Below are 15,672 nucleotides of genomic sequence, written 5' to 3' on the forward strand. Positions count from 1 at the left end.
ACAGCTATAAAATAGTCTGTAATTTAAAAGTAGTGTTGTGTCATAATTGAATAGGTTTCTTATTCTTAGTGTAAAATGAGACTACATCATATAATATGGGTGTCTTAGAGCTGTTAAAGGGGGTTTTTGTTTTATACAGGACTAACTCCCTAAAGGGAGTTATATTCTTTATGGCAAAATGCATTTGTGTTGCTGGCTCTATATGCTTCTTATATGACTCAGTTTAATGACTTTTTACAGCCTGGAAGTTGTAGTGAATGAGTTGTGGCTCAGAACACACACAAAAGTTCATTTCCCCGGTGTGAGGAGCCTAGGTGGAGTGCTGAGCATGGGCAGAGAGAGTCTTGAGGATCCTTCGTGTGTTCAGTGCATAAACCTGAGGCTTCTCTTTTGCTGATTCTCAAGGTTTCTGTGTTTGGTCAGTCTAGTTTGTTAGCATTCTAAGTTTTTGTTTACAGTCATCTTACTGTTTAAATACCGCCTAGCCACTTGGGAAACCTGGTCACTGTTTTGATGATTCTTTGCATTTATGAGTTGTTGTCATATGGCTTTTGTGTTTGTTTTTTTGCATGTGGAGTTCTCCCTCCACCCTCAGGAGGACCATGTCATTGGAGTTTGGCAGTGTAGCACTGCAGACACAGAATGAAGGTGAAGAATTTGACACAGAAGACTATGAAAGGGAAAAAGAGGTGAGCTATGTGGAAGAAAGCCCCTGGGCCCAGTGTTCAACAACTGATCATGATTTATGATTCATTAAGCTTCAACAAAGCAAAACGTATAGCCAGGTTAATAATGGAATTTTAGATGATAGAGGGTTGGAGGCTGGAAAGATGGATATATGGCATCTGCGGATCCATCTTTCCCACTCCCATCACTCCTGTTGTTCTACAGTTGCATATTGATACTGAAATCAACCTTGTTTTGTTTTTTACTGCACACTTTTGCTTCTTCCTCATCCTGGAGGTTAGGTGATTGTCTCTAATCAGTCACTCCCTAGAGGGTGTCAAGCACATTACCAGAGCTTAAGGGCTCCTAGACCATATGCTGTTGCTGCTGTTCCCACCACCTGGGCAGAGTACACCGGCAACCCAGATTTCCTGTGGGATGTGATTGTAACGCCCCTGATGACTGGTGAAGTGGGATCCTGAAAGGCAGGTGTGCTCTGAGGAACCCGGCAGATGCTGGGGGTGAGCACAGTGATTTAGGGTTGCTTTTAAACCCAACACCCCTGTAGAAAAAGGAAGGCCTGCCATTAATCGTTAATCCTGCTGTCACGCTTTCCCCTTTCCTCAAGTGGCATTATGAACATGATTCATGTGCAGTTTCAGAAACTCATTAAATGGAGGAGTAAGAATTCTGTGTGTGCAGTCATGGGCTTCAGGACAGCTTGGGTAGTGCCTTGTGTCAGTAAGTGATGCTGATGTGACTCCTGACTCAGTTGCAGCAGCTACTCACGGACCTCCCTCATGACATGCTGGATGACGACCTCCTCTCTTCTCCTGAGCACCACGATTCTGACTGCAGTGTGGATGGCCTAGTGGGAGGGTAAGGACCTGGACCACTTCCTCTTGTTTGTTGTACTCCACAAAACTTCCTTTGATTCTTTATGATAATGATGTAAACTTTAGACTGATTTCTGAAACTTTTGGGTTGAGGTTGAAGGAAAAACAAACACTAGAAGCTTGGGTTTCTTTTTGTTATTTCTGGCCATATATGATAGAGTGGAGATCTAAAGTATTTTTTTTTTTTTTTTTTTTTTTTTTTTTCTCAAGACTGCACCCTTCTGAGCAACTGGAGAGGAAGTGGATTGAGCCTGACGTACTGCCCAAATCCCACATTGTGAATGTAAGTGCTATTGTGACCACAGTGTTGCTGCAGGTAGGGTAGGTCTTAGTGCTTTTGTTTTACTCTTGTTGACTAATAGAACTATACTGGATTTATATTTTGGAGAACAGTGTGGCAATGGCTGGGAAGAAAATCGAAGTAAAACTGAAGACCAGCATCTTGGGTACCATTCTGGAGAAGGAGAGGATGAAGGCGGAAGTGGCTATAGCCCTCCAAGTAAACATGAGCCGGCAGATTTGTATCACCTTCCTGAGGACTTTAGGCCATTCACCGGTGGTCAGAAGCAGGAATTCCACAAGCAGGCAGCTGGTGTCATTACGTTTTCAGATCCTCAGAGGGACAAGTTTCAGGTACTGTGAGAATATGACTTTGAAGATTCTGTGTGCATACATGTACATGCATGGTGTTAGTGTGTTTAAGGAAATGTGAGAATGCAAAGGTAAAGTGATTTATAACAGTTTTTCTTAATCCACTCTCTCAGGGTCCTGCTAAATTTGTTTCTGTTTGTATTCAAATGCAATTGCCATGCCAAGCCTGATGTTTAAATAGGAGATTTTGGGAATAGCTGTTTAAACATTAAAGGTTAAGTCTGCCCCTCATTTACTGCTTCTGTCTTTGTGAGGCTGCTTCTCTGAGAAACATGCTGTTCTTAAAGCAGTGGTGTCTTGTGATCACAGCATTTCATTCCCTTTGTTTCAATGCTCTCCAGTTTTATAAGGAAGTTAGGTCCAACACTTCAAATCCAGTTCCTGCTTTGTGTGGTGTCACAGCTGTAGATGGGCGACTCTTAAGGGAGCCCACCATGCACTGACTGTTGGGAGTTCTGAGAAGGCATCAGGAGATAGAGCGTCTTAGAATTTCTCAATGACAAGAGGTGGTTCATTTTCCCAATTGCTATTCTGTATCATTCAATTACATGATTTTTGTTTTTTTTGGTCTATTAAAAGGTAGTTATTTTCTCTCTTTCTGGAGAATGTTATTCATTGGAAAATAATTGAGAATTTATTGTACGTGAAATGGTATCACATGTTCTCATTATTGAGCATGTTTTATGTTCCCAAGATGGTGATATTACTTTAATCATTTATGGTGCAACTCTCATTGTAATTCTTAAGTTTTATTTTTGAAATTGACTCCTTAGTATGCTCAAGAGGACTAGGAAACTATTCTTAGTATTTGAGCAAAAATGTCTATGGATATTTGGTTATGGGCTGAGCTCCTATTTCTGTATATTAAAGGTATATACTGAGGGATGTTGTATGTCAGTTGGTAGAATGTTTGCCTGGGGTTCTGGATTCAATCTCAGTATTGCATAAATCAGGAGTAGTGGTGTACATCTGTAATTTCAGCATTTGAAAGGTGGAGGGAGGTGTCTAGTAAAGTACCTTTGGAAGAAAAGATAAAATCTTAATTGTTAACTTTATCATCTTTTAATAGCAATTTGGTTCATCTCAAGGACCCAACTGTCAAGCTTTGGAGCCATATAAAGCGATATATAAACCTTACCAGTCTTCTGGCCAGAGCGCTAGCTCACCAGCCCAGGAGATAACAGCAAGTGACATGTTTGAAGGCCTGCAGCAACAATTTTTAGGAGCTAATGAAAGTAGGTATTCTGTTTATATTTATTTATTTGACTACTTTGTTTTGTTTTGTTTTGAGCTAGGGCCTTTCTGTGTTGCCCAAGCTGGTGTCATACCCATGGCGGTCTTCCTGCTTAGAGTTATGTTACTATACCCAGGGGTATCATTTTTCATTAGCATAATTGGGGAATTTTGAACACTTCTTGAATTTTTATATATACATTCAAGAATTAATATTTTTAAAGTAACAATAGTAGAATTGTTGATGTTTCAAAGAGCCTTTATTTCCTTATATTAAAGATATATACTGAGGTACTTATGAGCAAACTAATACACATTTTAATGTTTATTTCAAAATAAATAGTTTATTGAACTAGGCATTGTTGGTTCACCTGTAATTGTAGCTCTTAGGAGAGACAGGAGAATCTGGCACCAGTTAAGGTTAGCCTGAGTGCTTAGAGCATCCAAGACAGCCTCTGTACACAGTGAGAGCATCCAAGACAGCCTGTGTACGCGGTGACAGCATCCAAGACAGCCTGTGTACATGGTGAGAGCATCCAAGATAGCCTGAGTACACAGTGAGAGCATTAAGGCCATCCTGTGTACATGGGGAGAGCATCCAAGATAGCCTGTAATTCCTGGTGAGAGCTTGTACCCTGTCTCAAAAATGCCAAGGGCTGTGGTTGCAGCTCCATGGCAGGTGGCATGTGTGGCATTTGTAAGCCCTTGTTTTCATTCTGACACCTCACAAGAGTTCGTAGGGAGTTGTTAGTGGGGTAAAGATACAATAAAACTGTTATGAATTCTAACTATTTCTTTGGGTTTCATTGTACTGTGCTCTCTAATGTAGCATTATTTGAAAATAAAATGTCAGAGGAAAGTTTTAGCACTGAGTATTTCAGTTAACCAAACTTAGAGTCTTTCCTGTCTGCTTTGGAACACAAATACACGTAGCTCACCAGCCTTGGGTTACTCACTCTGTAGACATGTAATTAATAAATAAATTATCAGTTTCTTAGTTTTTCTTTTATTTTTATAGTTTTTACTTGAAGATTGTACTCAGAATTGATGTTGATCTCAGGTTTAGTTATACATCACTTGTCCCCTGTCTTAGTCCCTGTAGGACCCCTATGAAGAAGACTCCATGACCAAGGCAGCTCTTATAAAAGAAATCACTTAATTGGGACTTGCTTACAGTTTCAGAGGTTTAGTCCATGTCAGGGAGCAAGGTGGCATGCATGCTGGCTCTGGAGCAGTAGAGAGTTGCATCATCCATAGGGAGGGGGAGAGAGAGAGAGAGAGAGAGAGAGAGAGAGAGAGAGAGAGGCACAGACAGACTGACTGACTGACTTTGGGCTTGGCATGGGCTTTTGAAATCTCCAAGCTCACCCTCAGTGACATACTTCCTTCAAGAAGGCCACTTCTAACCCTTTTAATCCCTTAAAATAGTGCTACTCGTTGGTGACTAACCATTTAAACAAGTCTATGGGACAGTTTTTATTCAAACTGCCACACTCCCTAGCCTTTTTCTTTCTTTAATGTAGAATGTATATAAATATGATCATAAGGAAAACACTTAAAGCCACTAGAGGATTTTGAGATAAAACGCTTGTTTAGAAAAGAAAAAAAACCTCAACAAAAAAGCTATGCAGTGACTAGCCTTAGTGTTTTCATAGATGGAAGCTTTTATTACTATGCTCCTGGTGAATTAACTTTGAATTATTATGTATGTTGAAGAGCCGTTATGATTCTAGAGTGATTGGAGAGGTTGTCCTATATACTATAGGACATCTGGCTAGGTTGAAGAGAAAACTGGCCTTCTTTATCTGGTCACAGAGTGTTGCTTTAGGCTTATATGAGCCACAGAATTGCTGTTGGGAGTCCCAGACTTGACTTGAAGACATCAACAGCAAGTGTAGGAGTGGCTTCTCTCTATTTGAAGTGCCACCAAGAAGCAGAACAAGCATGTGGCTGAGGTGATTTGAGATGGAGTGGCATTCATCACACAGTCATGTCTGCGTCTGCTCTTTGTGTCTTTCATTATTGTTCTTTAAAAAGTCTGCATTTTATTAAGTTAATTTATTTCTAAGGTGATTATACATTTCTTTAAAGTTGACATTTAGAAATTAATCATTTAGACATAACTTGATGGTAGTGCCAAATTTCCTAGCAACAGCAGTTAAACAATGAGTTCAGTCGTGGTCACACAACCTCAGGAAGAAAACCCTGAGTGTTCTTCATGTGGGAATTGGGAACCTAGCAATAATACAGGCATATATGTAAACAGATGCACATGTGGGTATAGTAAAGCATGAAGAGGAGAACAAGAAAGGCTGATCTTAGGGGAAGAGGCAGGGCTGAATACAGGTAGTGAATAGGAATTATGAAAGAAGGCGTAAACTAACTGCTTTTCTAGTTCTAACTCTGTCTTGGATTTTTGGTTTTTGATGAAGTTTCACAGCTCCTGTTCAGAATGGCTTCTCCATTCAGAAGTTCATTGAAGTGTAAAGACTTTGGATCTGGTTAATTTTGATGTGTAATCTTTTTTTGCAAATTATTTTTTATAATAATTAAAGTTAATAAAAAAAAAAGTGAATTTGGAGAGGTAGAACTTTGAGACAATTCATTTCTGTCCCCTCCTGTAAGTTGAGAGAGATGCATTCACTATCTAGATTTTCTTCTTTTCTTTTTAGACAGGGTCTTGGTCAGAAGCCCTAGTTTGGAACTGGCTATGTAGACCAGGATGGCCTTGAACTCACAGACTCCTGTCTACCTTTGCCTGAATGGTGGGATTAAAGGCAGGTACTATCATGCCTGGCCTTTAAATTTTCTGTTTTCTTTTTCTTTTTTTTTAATGTAGAAAAGAGTACAAATTATTTTGTTAATCTTTAAAAATTTTATATGTATTATTGACCATAAGCTTACAGTGGAAAATGAAGAATATCTTCTTATACCTATCATTTTCTTTTTCTTACAATCTAAATCTTTTCTACAATAACTTTGTTTCTGATGAAGATGTAAGAATTTATTCCTCTCTTTATTAGTTAATGAATGTAGCTGTTATGGACCAGTATGAACATGAAATAATGATTCACCCTCCTGTAAGAAGCTGTTTTGACAAGTGTAGGTAGTGGTGTTCTTTTCAGATAGTGTGACAGCAGCTCTGTGCTTGTGTGTTGCCCCTCGTTTGTCTAGAACACTTTTCTCTGTTGCAGCTGCGTGCTAGTTGTCCACACTGGACAACACACATTCCTGCTTTTCTGGCGGTGACCCATAGTAAAGCCAGCAGTTTGTCCTGTAGTAGTAAATGAAACCAGTTCTAGACAAAATACAGATCCTCACTACATGGTGCTCTCTGATACATTCTGTATAATCTGTCTTCATATTCAAAAGGATGTTAGTTGCAATCCCCTGAATCGGTTTCATGATATTTCACCAAGTTGTTTAAAAAGCTTGAAATACACTACCCTAGCTGAGCACAGATTTACATTCTATTATGTTTTTTTATCTAATAAATTGTCTCTAATTCCAAAGCAGACTCTGCAGAAAATATACATATTATTCAACTCCAGGTTCTTAACAAAGCGAAGGAGAGACAACTGGACAGTTTAGTTGAAAAGCTGAACGACAGTGAACGCCAGATTCGGTATCTGAACCACCAGCTTCTGATAATTCAAGGTGAGGCGGCTGCTGGCTTGGAGCTTTTTCTGACCTGGGCCGTTGGTTTCTAATAAATTCACCTTATTTTGTTCTAGCTTCTTGGGTTTTTCATTTCCAGTATCCTCATGTGATCTGGGCAGAGGGCTCATGTGAGTTGGAACAGATCCCAAGCCCAGACAGGACTTCTGTGACTAGTGTCTGTGGGCATTTTTCTTTTCTCCTTTACTTTCATTTTGTCCCTCCTCTCAGGTGTTTACGGGATGACCTTCCTCCCTACCAGCCATTGACTCCTTACATCATTACCTCGATAAAGTATTCCACTTAGAGGTGACATGTTTAGTTTGCAGTGCAGAAGAAGTTAGGGACTCTAGTCGCCATTTCTGGTGTAATCTGGAGGAAACAGATAGGGTCTGATTTCTTATTCTTTTGTGTTCCAGCTTTAGTCAGTGTATTGAGTATCCATTTGTAGAATGATTTTCTGACTGGATTCCAGCTCATTTCAAATTTAATTGATAGTGAAACAAAAGCTCTTTTTTTTTTTTTTTTTTTTTTCTGTTGTTGCACGCTTTTAATCCCAGAACTTGGGAGGCCGAGATAGGCGGATCTCTGTGAGTTCAAGGCCAGCCTGGTCTACAGAGTGAGTTCCAGGACAGGCTCCAAAACTACACAAAGAAACCCTGTCTCGAAAAACCAACCAACCAAAAAAAGGTCTTTTTGTGATGCTCACAAAGATCTTTTTGGAGAGAATTTGTGAAATGTTATGGTGAAGTATTTTTGGGAAGGACCAAAAAGACTGGGGAATTTAAGACTTCTGTACACAAATGTAATGGAATGATTAGTTCTCAGATACATTGTGATTAGTGCTGCTCACTGTGTAGTCCTCCCAGTACTGGGATCATGGGTGTATATAACTGACCTGCTCTGGGATTCCTTTTTGATGGCACGAGTTTGCATCTGTGTTGGTCCTTAAGTGAACAGATGCTGCAAGTATTGGGAACCCTCTTGCCATGAAGGGATGCACTAAGGGTTTAAAGGCAGTGGTGCTGGTTCTTTGAATTATTCTTGTCATCAAAATTTTTTTAGTAGTTCTTTTTTGTTGTCGTTTTTCTCTAAAGCACTTAAAACGCATTTGTCTGAATTGAATTTCATTCAGTTATAGATTTCATAGAGGTTGTGATAATTATGGTTCCACAACAATGACAGTATTTATGTAAATATCTTTCATGCTCCAGATGAGAAGGATGGCTTGACCCTTAGCCTTCGGGAATCCCAGAAACTCTTTCAGAATGGGAAGGAAAGGGAGATCCAGCTTGAAGCACAGATAAAAACACTGGAGGCCCAGATTCAAGCCTTCAAAGTTAGTGAAGAAAAGGTAAGCTTTTAGTTTGTATAAGACTACATTCAGAAGAACATTTTATCACAGATGTCCTGCCAGGGTCATCTGTGGGTGCCAGGAGGAGGTGGCGGTTATTCTCTGTTGATGCTAGTATTTATGCCCTTTCTGAGTTTTGTGTCCTTACCCCAAAAGTCTCTTAGTTAGTCTAGTTTTACTCTTTCTGCAAATTCTCTATGAACACCCAGATTAACATTTCCAGAATATAGTTCCAATTTTGTTATTCTCTTACAGGCTTTGTGTAAGGAGTAAGGTTTTTCCTCCCACCGCTAGTCTGGTCCTGCCGCGCCAGCCCCAATTAACACACTGAGACTCTGTATTTGATATAATTCTGTTGGCCCGTTACTAGTTTCTTATCGGCTAGCTCTGTCTTAATTATTAACCCATTTCTGTTAATCTAGTATTTCCACGTGGTCTTCTCTTACCAGGGAGCTGGCCAGCATTCTGCTTTCTTCAGACTCTCCATCTTGACTCCTCCTTACTACTTCCTCTTCCCTCCTTGTCTCCTAGTCCCTCCTATCTTCCTTTCCTATTGGCCAACATTGCTTTATTCATTAACCAGTATGAGAAACGTATTTACATAATGGCATCTCCCATCAGCTTTGCATGACTTACTTTACCTGTGGGTCAAGGTGACCTTCTGTCCATGGTTCATCTCTTCCCTCCTGAGTCTTGTTTTTGAATGCTCATGAACACTGCCTCTTCTTGGGAATGCCTATTCCATGACTATTGCCATTTGACTAACTACTCCTGCTTATAGCATTTTACTTCTGAGTCTCTTTCCTCAGGGTAATTACTCTCTTCTAAAAAGTGAAGCATACCTTGAAGGCATCACTAGGCTAGCCTCATGCTTATAGCTCTGTCATTTAGGCCAGTATTTGGCTTTTAGTTGGTGGTCAGTATATGCTGAGTGATCTGTTTAAAATTAACTTGTACAAATTTTTTCTTACATATTTTCTGTTCTTGTTTGAGTGCTGTCATGATGGTAGCTTTATGATGTATTTTAAAATTGGGAAACAAAGGTTATTCCTATTTCAAACATTGAAAATATCCTTTGGTTTTTTTTTTCTTTAGATTTTGTAAATCAGTGTTTAATGTTTTATAAAACAAAAATCCAATTGGAATTCTGATTAGAAAGCTACTCTACCACTTTATGCACATGTCAAGCAGGTCTTAGAAGAGCAAATTACTTGCCCTGGAGCATACAGTCAGTTACTGACAAATCCCCAGAGTGTAAAGATCTTGAACTGAATAGATTCCTTTAGAGTCTCCTCATGTTAAGGTTATTTGCTTAGTAACTTTAATCCCACTTACAACTTTAATTTTTTCTTGCCATAAAGCCGACACAATCACAGATTTAGGGTATTGGGAAACTGTCTGTGGGTCGTTATTTTACCCACAGTATTAGCTGTGCTATCAGAACTCATTCTGCTGGGATGTGGTGGCATGTGCTTGTAGTCCTAGCTACTCAGGGAGCTGAGGCAAGATGATCACTTGAGCCTGGGAATTTGAAGCCAACCTGGGCAGACAAACAGTGGGATCTTGTCTCAGAAAATAAAACCAAAAAACTTTATTTAGTAAGTGACCATGTGTAGGTTTGCAGTCTTTGAAGGAGCGTCACATTTTTCTATGACCCCACAATTGGGTTGTCCCTCTTTTTCCTAATAGAGCCATGCAAACAGTGCTAGGCCTGGTACTACAGCAGGGCTACTGTGCTCTTCAGAATCCTCATTTACCCTCTGCACATAACTGGGCAGTCTAGTTGTGAGTGAGGAATTGTTCCAGCCACGGTGAGCTTGTGAGTAGTAGCCAGGGACAGTCTTGCAGAGCAGAGCTATCAAGATGGGTATCTTGTGTATGTTTGCTAGTTGACCAAGAAGGCCAGAACAACTGAAATCACCCTGGAAAACTTGAAACAGCAGCTGGTGGAGCTCCATCATTCTGAATCACTCCAGCGAGCCAGAGAACAGCATGAGAGCATCGTCTCGGGCCTCACACAGAAGTACGAAGAGCAGGTGCTGTCCTTACAGAAGGATTTGGATGCAACCCGAACAGCACTTCAGGAGCAGGTCAGGTGACACCCAATGAGCAACTATTCATCGAATAAAGCTGCTTATTTTTTGTAACTAATATTTTGTGGTCCCCCAGTTAGAAATTTTGCTGCTGATAATAGGTATAAAATTATAACCGAACTCCCCCCAACACATACAACCTTTTTTTAAAGTCATGAATATGTCTAAAACCCTGATTTTGGGTACCTTTCTTGTAGGATCAGTTAGTACCTTCTCGGACCTAACAGTGCTAGTCAAACTTTATTTTGTATAGTATTTATGCATATTCATATTGTTATAGAGTAAATGCCAACTGAAAGGAATGGGAGTACTGCCACTGGCCAGAACCTGAGGTTGACCCCCCTCCTTTTTTTTTAATCGTCTAAGGACTTTTTATTTATCTACTTTCTAAATAAACTTTATTATAAAAAATATCATGAACCAAAATTAAGTAGACCCAAAGTCTATAGATCTCAGTGACCTTCTATATAGTTAGAAGATAGTTCTTATTTTACTTTAAAATGTTTGTGTATTCATATTACCTTTGGTAAACACAGTGGTATTACAGTCATCAGTGGTCCTTGACAGATTTAGGAAAGTGGAGTCTGTCAGCTCCTGTGGGCTGTTTGGCGAGCATTACCTCCGCGGACTTGACACTATCTCACTGGGATGTAATGGGAGGAATTACTAGTGTGTTTGGAAACCTTTCTGGTAGGAATGGTTGGTACAAATGTTGGTAGATCCCAAAGTGGCAGTTAGGACAACCTCCCTGGTTCTTCCTGCTCTAGTACAACCAGTTCCTTCCAGCCTGAGGTTATTAAAGGCCAGCTAATGAGTCAAAGCCTGTGCCTCTGGCTTCTTTATCTGTTCCCATGCCTGCCATCACCACTTCAGAAGAAGAACCTTAGGCTAGAAGATAGAACAGACTATTGGTTCTGTGCCGAGTGGGCTTCAGATTCCAAATCATGAATTGTATTTACTGTGACTTATCCCCTCACCCTGGGAGTGTTTTTTATGGTATCCACTTTGTAGACTTGTTATCAGTTGATTCAGCAGTATTTGTAATAAGGAGTCAAAGTACTTGTTTTAGCTGATCTGTACTATTTTATGCTCCAATTGGCATTCCTCATTGGAAGAATGCTACAAAAGTCAAGTTCATGCCAAAAGTAAGAAAAAGATAAGAATTTCCCCTCCTGCCCTCTGTGATTAGTTCCTCAACATGTTCACAGTGTGGTGGTGGTATATGGAGCCCTTCGTGTAAATCTAAGATCCTCAGTTTGTTGACACCCACAAAGTAACTTGCTGGTATGCTGAGAGTAGAGACTAGGCAGGTCTCACTGGGAGCAGGTGACACCCTGATGATGCTTAGTATTCCCAATGTGAACATAGACAGCTGTTACAGTTATAGGGTTCTTTATTGATTTCTTCAGAGTTTTGTTGTTACTCCAACTAGATCTTATACATGCTTTACATTTCTACTAAAGACCCTCATTTTTGGAGTGTTATTGTAAATTTTTTAAAAATTTCATTGTGGTAGATGGGAAAATGATTCTCCCATTAGCGACACTCTGCAGCTCTTCTGGAATTGCTTATTAGTTTTAGTTGGTTCCCCCTTCTGTGTAGCAGATTCTGTCATTTCATAGGCAAAGAGGGTTTTACTGTCTTCTTTGTAGTTTGTATTCCTTTATTTCATTTTCTTACCATCGTTCCATTGGCAAGAACTTCCAACAAGATGCTCAAGGGCAAGCAGGGACATCCATTCTCTGATCCCCATCTTTGTGGGAAGGCTAGATCTAGATTTCTTTCTCTTTAATGAAAAGTTGGGAATGTTCTTAAGACTTACTTTTCTTTTAAATCGTGAGTGGGTGTTGTACTTTGAAAGAGAAGTGAGTACAGAGACTGACTAGTTGCATGTACTTGGAGTGTGGCATTTCTGACATCGCAGAGGTTTTTTTTTTGAATGTCTGTGTACCTAGTGTGACTTGAGAAATAGATGGTTATAGCACAGTACTAACTTAGTGCTTTCCTTAAACATCAGAGTTTCAGTGTAGCAAAGACTGTGCGTACCACAGTGTAGCAATTCAAAACTGTTGTGACCTCTGGAATATGAATTTGAGTGTCTTGTCACCCTTTCACAACAAGCAGCGTTTGCACTGCATTGCTCTCAGTGCATCAGCCATGTTATGCTGCCTTGTTAGAGCTCTGCTTCCCAAGCTGGCCTGGGAAACAGCAGCAGCATGCCAAGAATTTTGCAGCGCTAAATAAACATGGACCGCTTTCCAGAAGCCTCATTTTGCTAAAAGTCTGCTAGAAAAATTTAAAGCAAACACAGCTGCATTATGACATAGAATCGAAAATTCACAGACATTTTAAAGCAAAGCGAGAGCCTTCAGAGCCCTTTCCTTTGCACAGGACACCCCTGTATTGTTCGCATGTTGGGCATTGCTGTATTCGTGTTGAGAGCGTTATTAAGGTCTAGGCTGTGCAAGGGATCTGTTACCAAAGGCCCACATGTTCTCCTCCTTTCGGAGAGCTCACTAATGGTTTTCTTAGGGCTTCTCTGGAAGTTTAAGGCTGTTGTTACACTGATTCTTCTGCCTCTTTCATGCTTTGATTGACATTCAGCCTGAGCAGCTTTTTGGTGAGAAGTGATGGTTGTTACAGTGATGGTTTCTTCTACTTGGACTTCAAACTCTCAGGCTTCTTTTTTTTTTTTTTTTTTGGAGAAATGTTTGCACAGTAGGCCACAAGATCCTTGTCGCATAGTGTATATTTTTTATATATCCTCATACATTTCACTCAACAATTACTATGTCTTTTTTACCATTAATTTTTCAAGAATTCATTATACCATGCATTGTTATGCATAGTATACTACAGAGATGCCTTTAGAAGACAAGGGAAATAAGATGTGTAAAAGGTAGAAAGAGGAATATAAGAGAAACAGATCGAGTTTAAAAGCAACTCAGAGGAGGGAAAGATTATTTTTGGCTGCCCTGAATAGAATGAGCCTTTGGCTGCTTAGAATAGAGTTTCCATGTGTTCATCTGTTTCCTTGTCTGAGGGTACAGATTCCGTGACTCAAAGTGGTTTGCCTACATTTGTATATATACGTTAACACAGCATAAAATGAAAACAGAACTGTAATATATTTCCTTTGGCATGAGTAAAATCTGATTTTAGAATAGCAGTGTTTTGGGGTGCCCTTTCATAGCTGGGTGTTCCCCAGGTTACTCTCACCTTGTGCACAGCTTAACCATATACAAGATATCACACTACCTGGTGATGGCTTTACATTTGACACTTTGTTAATTTCTGCTAACTCTGATCATGACAATGACTTGTTGACTTCTGTTTAGGAAAACCTTTGCACCCGGTTAAAGGATCACGTGCAGCAACTGGAGAGGAACCAAGAAGCTGTCAAGTTAGAGAAGACTGAGCTTATTAACAGGTTGACGAGAAGTCTAGAGGACAGTCAGAAGCAGTGTGCCCATCTGCTGCAGTCAGGTGCGTGTCTTGTGGGAGTTTTCCCAGAGGCTACTGTGATACGAGCACAGTGCACTCGAACGTTTTTTGTTGGGACCGCCAGCTCACAAATAATGACGTGCAGATTTCTTATTAATTATGAAAGCTCAGCCTTAGCTTAAGCTTGTTCCTAACTAGTGCTTACAACTTAAATTAACCCATATTTTTTAACCTCTGTTCTTTTTCATGGCTCTGTTACCTTTATTCTTTCCTGCCCATCCTGCTTTCTCCATATCTGGCTAGTGACTTCACTTTCTTCCTCTCTGAAATCTCTCTTTCCCCACAAATCCTGCCTAACCCCTTTGTGCCTAGCTAATGGCCATTCAGCTCTTTATTAAACTGGTCATAGTGACACATCTTCACACAGTATAAAGGAATATTCCACAATGATACAGAATGTAGCTGCATTCCTGAACTATAGTTTTACTCTACTTATTGATAATGCGTGTGTGTGGGGTGGGGTGGGGGTGGGCTTGCATGTGCATGCCAAGGCTCCAGTGTAGAACAGAAGACAACCTTCATAGGCTAGAACTCAAACTCAGGTTGCTTGCTACCACAACGTGACACAAATTGCACTGCAAGAGATTTTACCCAGTGGGCCATCTCACCAGCCTGGATCACTGAACTACACAAAGCCACAGAGACAGAAAAGTCCATCAGTGACCAGTTTCTTTTAGGGAGGATTACACAGGCAGGTTGTATTAAAGGCCCAGTTTGTTTCTGTTATGTAATCTGGAAAGTTACAGACAAGTGTCTGTTCCAAATAAAAATCACCAGCACTCCTCTGAGAAACCTGGGCTGTGATGTCTGAGTCTGTGGAGGGAAGGAACACACATGCCAGGTGGCGCTCCACTCCCAAAGACAGAGTTCTGTCCTCAGCTACCTTTGATTATAAGATCTCACTGTATTTACCTGTTTTAGACCCGATATTTGATTAAATGCCATTTTGTTTATCTTCAATTTTTTTATGCCCTCACAGGTCAGTTACTTAACAGGACAGCAAATTACATTTTTTATGTCACTGTTAAGATTTCTAGTGTGGCCTCAGTGGTATTTGAGACATGCTTCCTATGCTTTTCATGGTAGTGATACTTTTTATTATTTTTTTAATAAGATGTTAATGTAAGGAGTACGGTTTTTCCGCCTGCCGCCTGGTCTGTTCCCGCCGCCGCACCAGCCCCAAATAACACACAGAGACTCTGTATTTGATACAATGCTGTTGGCCCGGTTACTTGTTTCTTATGTTAGCTCTGTCTTAATTATTAGCCCATTTTTATGTATTTCCACGTGGTCTTACCAGGAAGATGCGGCTGGTGGTTCTACCTTTTCTAGACTCTCTATCTTGGCTCTCCTTACTACTTCCCCTTTCCTCCTTGTCTCCTAGTCCCTCCTATTTTCCTTTCCTATTTGCCAACAGTGCTTTATTCATTAACCAGTATAAAAAACATATACAGAATGACATCTCCCATCATGTTAAAGGCAATAAAATGTCAATGTTGATACACAGACTGTTGAACAGACAAAATTATTCTAATTCTGGTTGACAAAATCAATCAAAATTTTTATTAACTAATATACCAGTCTCATTTTGGTGTATGAACTAGTTAGGTGACTGGTG

The 15,672-nt window shown here is 40.1% G+C and overlaps 1 protein-coding gene across 2 annotated transcripts in view; it reads left to right on the forward strand.

Moving 5' to 3' along the window:
* The first annotated feature begins 575 nt into the window (after positions 1 to 575).
* The window catches only part of Cep152 (centrosomal protein 152), a 54,979-nt gene continuing 39,882 nt past the window's right edge, over positions 576 to 15,672 (forward strand). Inside the window, exons 1-9 of one of the 2 annotated variants that reach the window (XM_051183502.1) lie at positions 576 to 689; positions 1,439 to 1,545; positions 1,773 to 1,845; positions 1,956 to 2,195; positions 3,283 to 3,448; positions 6,960 to 7,103; positions 8,318 to 8,457; positions 10,347 to 10,547; positions 13,889 to 14,036. In XM_051183502.1, coding sequence (XP_051039459.1) covers positions 603 to 689; positions 1,439 to 1,545; positions 1,773 to 1,845; positions 1,956 to 2,195; positions 3,283 to 3,448; positions 6,960 to 7,103; positions 8,318 to 8,457; positions 10,347 to 10,547; positions 13,889 to 14,036 — 1,306 coding nt within the window. In that variant the 5' untranslated portion in view covers positions 576 to 602. The remainder of the gene's footprint in view (positions 690 to 1,438; positions 1,546 to 1,772; positions 1,846 to 1,955; positions 2,196 to 3,282; positions 3,449 to 6,959; positions 7,104 to 8,317; positions 8,458 to 10,346; positions 10,548 to 13,888; positions 14,037 to 15,672) is intronic. The other variant, XM_051183503.1, reaches the window with a different exon arrangement.

The sequence above is a fragment of the Phodopus roborovskii genome, unplaced genomic scaffold (assembly GCF_943737965.1).
Source record: "Phodopus roborovskii unplaced genomic scaffold, PHOROB, whole genome shotgun sequence".
NCBI lineage: Eukaryota > Metazoa > Chordata > Mammalia > Rodentia > Cricetidae > Phodopus > Phodopus roborovskii.